This window comes from Phoenix dactylifera, chromosome 10 (genome assembly GCF_051530095.1).
Source record: "Phoenix dactylifera cultivar Ajwa chromosome 10, Ajwa_hap1_PhDact_Kaust_v1.1, whole genome shotgun sequence".
Taxonomy (NCBI): Eukaryota; Viridiplantae; Streptophyta; class Magnoliopsida; order Arecales; family Arecaceae; genus Phoenix; species Phoenix dactylifera.
The window spans coordinates 6698381-6706007 of NC_143199.1; the positions used below are offsets into that span (position 1 = coordinate 6698381).

The window sequence follows — 7627 nt, forward strand, 5'->3', positions numbered from 1 at the left end:
CGGCAATGCTTTGATCTGAAATCATGAATCCTAGGAAGGGACCTCGAGATTCAGCAAAGAATTTTTTTTTTTAAGATTTACATAAAGCTTCTTCGATCGTAGAACTTGAAGCACTTGTCGAAGATGCTGGTTGTGCTCCTCTCGGCTGTGACTAAAAATCAAAATATCGTCAAAGTAAACAACCACAAATTTTCCAATGAACGGTTTCAGCACTTGGGTCATAACCCGCATAAAAGTGCTCGACGCATTGGATAGACCAAAGGGCATGACCAACCACCACTTGTAGAAGCCATCCTTGGTCTTGAATGCGATTATCCATTCATCCTCGTAAGCAATTCCTTAGGTGTTAAATCAGAAAAATCTTCTAAAATAGTCTGGAAATCAGACAGTATCGCATGTGAAATTTCAGGCCCAACTTTTCTTGAAACCAATGCGTATACGACTCCAAACTCATGGTTGATTTCTTCGAATTGCCTCATAGATAAAACCTTTTAGATTACTAGATTTTCAGGTGTGAAATCCGCAATTCGAAGTAGTTTTAAAATAATTTTCTTATTGGCATACATCAAGAAATAACAATTAGAATAACCACCATACATCAGCCATCGATCAAGAGGAAATAAATAATTCAATAATTATTAAAATTGATTTATAAATTAGTTTCTGAGGGCATAATTCTAACAGTTGTCTGTTTGAGTATCTCTGGCAGGATCAACGACTCCCTCCTGCTGAGGGGTTCTACCGACCCGATGGGGTGTGCCACCATCTTGCCAGTTTGGTGCCTCATCAGTAGCACCAAGGCCAAAATCACTAGGCCTTGTCCCGACCTTTAAATAGATGATCCCGACCTTGTTCGCTCGATCTCTGGATTGCAATAAACTTCCGATTTTCACTGTGATTGGGAAGGAAGAAGACTCCAGCTGGAGTCTTCCTCTCGATCTGCCCTCATGTGTGTCGCACGTGCAGCCCAAGGCCAAAATCACTGGGCCGGTCAAGTGAACCAAGTCCAATTCCTGGATTTGACACAAACTTTTAGCACCATATAAAGAGAAATGGGTTGTTTATCCATCCCATTTCGTTCCTACCATTAGTACCCTCCAACTTTTAGCAAGTGTCTTCAACATCAAGTCCACTTGGATATTGTATGTCAATTTTAGCAAAATTTGTCAAATAAGACATATAGAAAAATTGAATAATAATTTTCTTATAAAAACATGCAGGATATTATAAAATTAAAATTGTATGCAATCAATATTTAATTTGTTAACACTGGAAATTGCTTAAAATGAAAGACACAAAACTCAGAAACAACCTTCTCTTAGTCTACTGCACTAGAACAAGTCACTGCACGCGCACATACACAAACGACAAAATGTGGCATCCTTTATGTACCCAGCAAAAGGTTGCATCATATGCTTCCTCTGGAAGTTCATTGAATGTGAAAAAAGCCCAAAAGCAAAAACAAAAGCCATAAGATCCCCAGCATTTTCGCCACGCCTTTTTTGCATAACTGCATGAGATAATAAGCGGGATTAATTTATTATAATGTTAACAGTGCAGAATTAAACCAGTCTTTGGACAATAGAGTCATACGTACGTCTCCGTGTTGTCCAACTTAATAGTTAACAGCGACCAGAAAAAAGAAAAACAGAAAAAAAAAAAAAACCGTTTCGATCACTCTCTAACTCTTCGCAAATATGAAATATTTATTGAAAAACTAGGTTACCGAGGACCGTTAGATATGCCGTCAAACTCTTCATAAAACTAAATCAAGCAAGACATGGAGTCAATATAATATGCTGACGGATATACCATAACAGAGGGGAGAGAGAGAGAGAGAGAGAGGGAGAGAGAGAGCAGCAGAGATTCACCTCAGAGAACGCCTATGGAGAAGCTCTGCTGCCATCACATTTGCCCGTTGCTAGCTCCTCAACAGTCAAAATTGTTGCCATATTCCCTTTTTTTGGGTTCTTGCTCTTTTCCTTCTTTTGCTTGGCCTCTTGTGGAGAAACATTGGCAGCAGCAGCAGCATTATCATCCTCAACCCTGCACATAACATGAAGCCACAAAATTTTGTACATAAATACAAATACCAAGCAAGATCTACGTTAGTTCAATTATATGATAAAATCTTACTTATCCAGAACAGTCAGGCCCTCATCAACATTCCCTCCTTTCTGCTTATTTTTCTTTTTTTTCTTCCTGCTATTTTCGTCCCTGCAAAATGGATAGCTATAGAAAAGTATATAAACAGAATATAAGTAAATGAAACCAACAATTTAGTTTCGCCTAACGAATAACTTCTAATATATAATAAATGAAGGATCATGGTTCTCACTTATTATTAGGCAGCTCATTTGACCCAACAGGAAGAACTTCATCCATGACTTCCCTGTTGATAAGTTCATTTGGATTTCTTTCTTCTCCTTTCTCGGTTCCCTCTGTTAAAAAATCAGTGTGCATTTGGCATGCTTTTCTCTTCTTGGCCCCGTCATGTTTTTTCTTCTTCAGCTTCTCATCCTTTTCCGCCATGTCCACATGAGCTCCTACTAGAAAATCTTTTTCCTTGGTGTCCATTTTCGCCATGCCAACCTCTGCATCATCCCTATCCTTTTCTGTATCACCTCTTACCCTTTCCCCATTAGATATCATTTCAAGAGGCTTTCTATCCTTAACTTTCTTTTTCTTCTTTGGGAAGCCATTGTTTTCAAAGCTCATCTCAGAAGGCAGCAGTGAAGAATCACATGGCTGGAAAGTTACCCTGTTCATAACAATTAATACGTAGAACTCCATAAAATAAAAAAAGACTATTTCACAGGGCAGATATCCAACGCAAACCTTGCAGATTCTAGGTCTTCACTGATGGCATTGATCTTCCATTTCTTTTCCTCATCAACTGCCGCAGCACCTGTTTCAGAATACCCTTCTGCAGGCTTAGCATTCCCATCTTCCTCTTCGCTTTCCAGTATTCCATAGACTACTGAATCACCTAATTTACAGTTCCCATCAGCGGTCTTAGCAGCAATTTTCTTTTTTGGGAAAAAAGATATCGGAAAGCCATCTTCCTCTTCATTTTCCAATTCCATGGAGCTCTTAGACTTGACAACAGGCTGGCATCGAAAATCATCATTGCTATCATCAGTATCACTTACTACATGCTCTCTCTTTAAGCATCGCCAACTAGCATTTCCATTTCCTGGTTTGTCCTTCCCTACAATCTCCTTAATTACAACTGTTAATTTGAAACAAGTAAAATGTCTCACGGATGAAGCTTTGTGTAAATATTCATATAGTATCAGATACCAGAACCTCAAAAAGTAATTGCATATTTTGAAACATAATAACAAAAAACTGCAAATGCTCATGAACTCAGGTAGAATCATGCAACGTCAAAGCTGAATTGATTATTTCATGAACAAAAAGCCTTTTCATCTTTGGCTTGTTCCCACTTTATGGTATTTTAGGCTGTACATCTATATTGGAGTAATTTACTGAAGGATTTATAAGCTTCTGGGGTGAGTTAGGATACACTTAAAGAATCTTGATTCTAGATAATTTAGAGATAATTCTTTCTTGTTTCAATTGTTTCACAATCTTGGATGACTTCAGACTATTATAGCTAGGTATGATATTGGGGCATATTTGGTGGAGATGATGTCAAGCAGTCACATTCTACTTTTGAACTTTAATTACAAGGTGTGTGATGTTACTCCTAAGGTTATTAGAGTTCAGCTTTTGAAAGATTTAGGTGCCCTAAATGATTCAGTCACTGTTTTTTCCCCGTTATTTCTATTCTTTCTTAAGAAATAGCATCTCCTTAATACTTTTGAGCAATAATAGGACTCTAGATGGTCAGAAACTAATGGAACATGTAGTCTCTTCATCCCTAGGTGCATTATCTAGGTGGTTTACAACAAAATAGACATGTATCTGACCCTCAAGAATTCTAAAAATGACTTTTGGATTTTCAACATTCAAAAATCCCTCAAAATTAATTATCAAAGACAGTGCTAATCTAGAAATATTACCACTACTTTTGTACTTAGGAGAAGGGGGAACTGTCTGCAAGTCGCCATCATCAATAAAGTCAGATTCATACTTATCTTCAGCGCTGTCATACTTATCGTAGCTGCTTGAATCCTCTTCACCGATGTCCTCCCCATATGAATCACTAATAGAGTCAACCGAGCAAATTGTCAGAAAGTGAGTAGCTTTTGAAAAATAGAGTTCAAAAAAATTGGGCTTTAAAGAAAAAATGAACCCAAATCAGATCAAGAAAGTAACCTTTCATCCCCACCCATGAGAATCTTAGGACGAAGAAAGTAACCAGAGAGGTGCACACTTCTTTCCCCAAGAACTGAGAAGATGACCTTGCCATCCTCCTCGAACTCGAGCTCCAAATGGCATGTCTCAACCACATTAGGAATCAAGCTGCACAGTAAGATGAGGCTTCTATTGCCGACAATGCATTGCAGCACGCTCTTCGTCACCGCACTGCCACTCCCCAATGTTGCCTGCATGAACCACCATTTACATGTTCCATTATAAGAAACAAAGTCAAGAAACAACACTCAAGCAGAAAGTGGGAACTATGATCAAAACAAAAATTCTTAAAGCAGGAAAGAAGCGACTTTATGGGCATTTGTTAAAGCATTTATAGACATGAATAAATAATTATGGAGAAATTAAAGATGAATAACTTTAAAATGTGGCTCTGCTGATAACACAATTATGTGGATTACTTGCTATCCATAATTAGCATGCGTTCGAAACCATGTGCATTTACGAATGCAATATGATGGTTTAGATAGTATGAAGTTTCAGAAGTAGCTCTGTTTCCTCAAAAATATTATTATTATTTAGAAGCATGGAAGTTTCTCTATCTTTTTTATCAACAAGTATGGGAGTTTCTTGAGTCTAATATCTCGGCCAATGCTGCTATCAATATATTAAATCCTATAGGTTGGCGCCTTTGATTTTTTATAGATTTAGTTTTTCCCTTTTTCCAAAAGAAAAGGAAAAAAGGGTAGCATTTGATCAATAAATCTACTCTTGATGGCATGACTACACTTGTTAAGCTGCATGGCATTTGCTAAAATTATGCACACCTTCCAATTTTTGTCATAAAAACAAGCAAAAAAAAAAAATAAAACAAGACAAAAACAGACTAATTATCCTATTATGTTATGTCATCAAATGTATCCTACTGGCAGTTTATGTGCAAGGGTATGCTGATTCGACCATCGAGCCATAACCCATTCGCAAGGCACACAAAGATTTTTTTGCCATTTAACTGGAGAGGATCCTAACTCTTTGTATTAATACCAGCGTCCTATTTTTCCTTCTAGGATAGTTGGCCAAGCTCTTCGCTCTGCACACTGGCTTGTCACTAAATTTTGCTGTCCAATGATAGTTGGCAGTCTTAATTTCTACTTCTCCACAAAGTAGTGCCACATTTTTCTCTTGCTGTAAGTTTGTTAGTAGCTATGGTAACATTCGGCAATAAAAAATAACAATATTTATTTTCCAAAAAAAAAAATACTTAAAGTGAATTTGAAATCTAAATAGCAGTTCTACTGCAGCAGTAGCTAAATAACTATCTTTGCACACATTGTGTTTTTCAATTACTTCTGCATATAGTTAGACTTAGGGTGAAGTCAGGAATTTTCGACAGAGGAGGGCCAAACATAATATGTTATTGCAACAGAATATATTTAATCAAAAGGACATAGAAGTTTCTGTTGACGTGTAAACACAAAAATATATAATGAATATTTTGAGCATGCGTGGACAAATGGAAGAGAAATTATAAGTTAATCATTCATGGTTGATTATTACACATGTCAAACTCTGTAACGAAGAAAAAACAATTACAAATAAGCAGGAAGACTTAAAACAGAGAAAGGAAAAAGCCAAAAATCCCTCTCCACCACAAAACCCAGTCCTCTTATAGTTGAAGTATAGAGGTCTAAAATCCTTATGGGATGAAAGTATGTGAAAAGAAAAACCGAGAGAATGTCTAACCTCACAGGATTGTTTTGAAAGTTTATGAAAAAAAATTTCCAGACATCCGGGCGACACGATGACATACCTGGCAGATACGAAGTCGTCCCTGAAAATCGTTGAGAAGATGCATGTAATGGTTTCCGGGCTTTACTTCAACCCCTGCAAGCAAAAAAAGAGAATAAAAAAATTTAAAATGTCTATAAAAAAAGCACGTCCGACCATAAGAAAGGATCAAACATTGAGTGGAGCAGTTCTACTTTTTGGAGGAAAAAAAAAAGTTTTACCCCAGAAAGCCATTGCTCGGAATGGGGAAGGGGAAGGGGAAGGGGAACGGGAACGGCCCTTTGCTATTGGATGTAGGCGGTCGCTCCTTCGCCTCGTAGTAAAAAAATCGCGGCGGTCCATCTCCTTCCCGCGCGCCATTTGTTGCTCTGCCCCGCTTTTTCTTGCTCCATTGGAAGGTGAGAACCGAGTTCATGGGCTTGCTGGCGCCAGCCAGATGGCACGTATCACCCGATCCCATCAAGTCTCTCGAGGGCAATTAATTGGTGCTACATCAGCCGGTAGATCTCCCGCAGTGGCTTTTAACTAAGTATCACTCCATCTCTTTTAAGGCAATTAATTCTCATAACAAAGATTTTTAACACTTATGCCATCAACAAATCTTTTTTCTTAGTAAATTCTACACTCTTTTTATTGATCTAATTTTCATCAATTTTCTGTCAGTTTGGATGGTTGATTATGTTGTCCACGAGGATGATGGGGAAGCTAAAGAGTTTGGAACCAATCTAGACTGTGAATATATATTAAGAGAATCAGGACAAGTTTGCATGTTCTTACTAGGATGCTACCATCAGCCGTCACATCTTGGAAGGCATATTCCTAGATAAAGTAGAACAAATATCAATGGACTTTACTGATGGAAAATATATCAGACACTCGACCTCAAACAAGGCCAGTGACGTAGATCGGGAGGTGCTGAAACTTGGGAATGATGGCAGCTGAATCTTCTTTTCTCCTTCTTTTTTTTCAATAGTGGCCAGGGTTTTTCTTGCGGATAGGAGAAAAAAGATGATAGAATGGCTAATTGGGGTTCAATTGGCTCAATTGGGTTGTGCCCGAATGGGGATGGGGCTTGATTCGTGCATGAGAGAGTTAAGACATGAAGGGATTGGGTTGGACTCAAAGTAGAATTAGACTAGGGCGTTGAGGGCTTGTTGGCGTGGATGGGGATTAAGAATCATAATGGGCTTGTTTTTCTCGGTCTTCCCCCTGATCCTCTCGGTATTGCTCGGATATGTGCATACATCGTCCCTCGTTGCCTTCGGCTATCTACCTCGGGGTAGGCTTTGCGCCGATGCCCCGATGGGGTGGTAGGAGGGCTGCTGCCGCGGCCGGCGCGTTTTGTCATCCGCATGTGCGTCGTCGGACCCAAGTGGAGATCGCGGGCGACTCATCGATGCCTGTACTAAGAGCGCATGCCGGCCTTCCGCAGGCCCCAACGAAGCACAATCCGTCCCCGAGGAAGCGGGCAAGCTTGTTCCGCTGCCACGACGCTCGGGCGCCGCCGCCGGCCCTCGAGCGGCCTCCCGCGTGGTGTCGGACCCACGACCCATCCGAA

At 39.4% G+C, this 7627-nt stretch overlaps 1 protein-coding gene across 2 annotated transcripts; it reads right to left on the bottom strand.

Moving 5' to 3' along the window:
* Positions 1-1359: 1359 nt before the first annotated feature.
* Positions 1360-6404, bottom strand: LOC103724065 (uncharacterized). Of its 2 annotated transcripts, none has more exons than XM_039119351.3 (9): positions 6291-6404; positions 6092-6165; positions 4285-4514; positions 4029-4171; positions 2839-3232; positions 2339-2761; positions 2137-2217; positions 1872-2046; positions 1360-1510 (listed from the first exon to the last, which is right to left on the bottom strand). In XM_039119351.3, exons 1-8 carry the CDS (start codon positions 6301-6303, stop codon positions 1884-1886), a joined length of 1521 nt encoding a protein of 506 aa, XP_038975279.3. In that variant the 5' UTR covers positions 6304-6404; the 3' UTR covers positions 1360-1510; positions 1872-1883. The 2 variants fall into 2 exon arrangements, with proteins under 2 accessions (XP_038975279.3, XP_038975278.3); XM_039119350.3 differs by having other exon boundaries at positions 2137-2232.
* Positions 6405-7627: the final 1223 nt, after the last annotated feature.

What these genes read in the sequence shown, in the direction of transcription:
- LOC103724065 (XM_039119350.3), bottom strand. An exon ending in GACGACTTCGTATCTGCCAG is followed by an intron (nt 4,515 to 6,091) that starts GTATGTCATCGT and finishes TGGTTCATGCAG; the next exon opens with GCAACATTGGGGAGTGGCAG. An exon ending in CTCATGGGTGGGGATGAAAG is followed by an intron (nt 4,172 to 4,284) that starts GTTACTTTCTTG and finishes TGACTCTATTAG; the next exon opens with TGATTCATATGGGGAGGACA.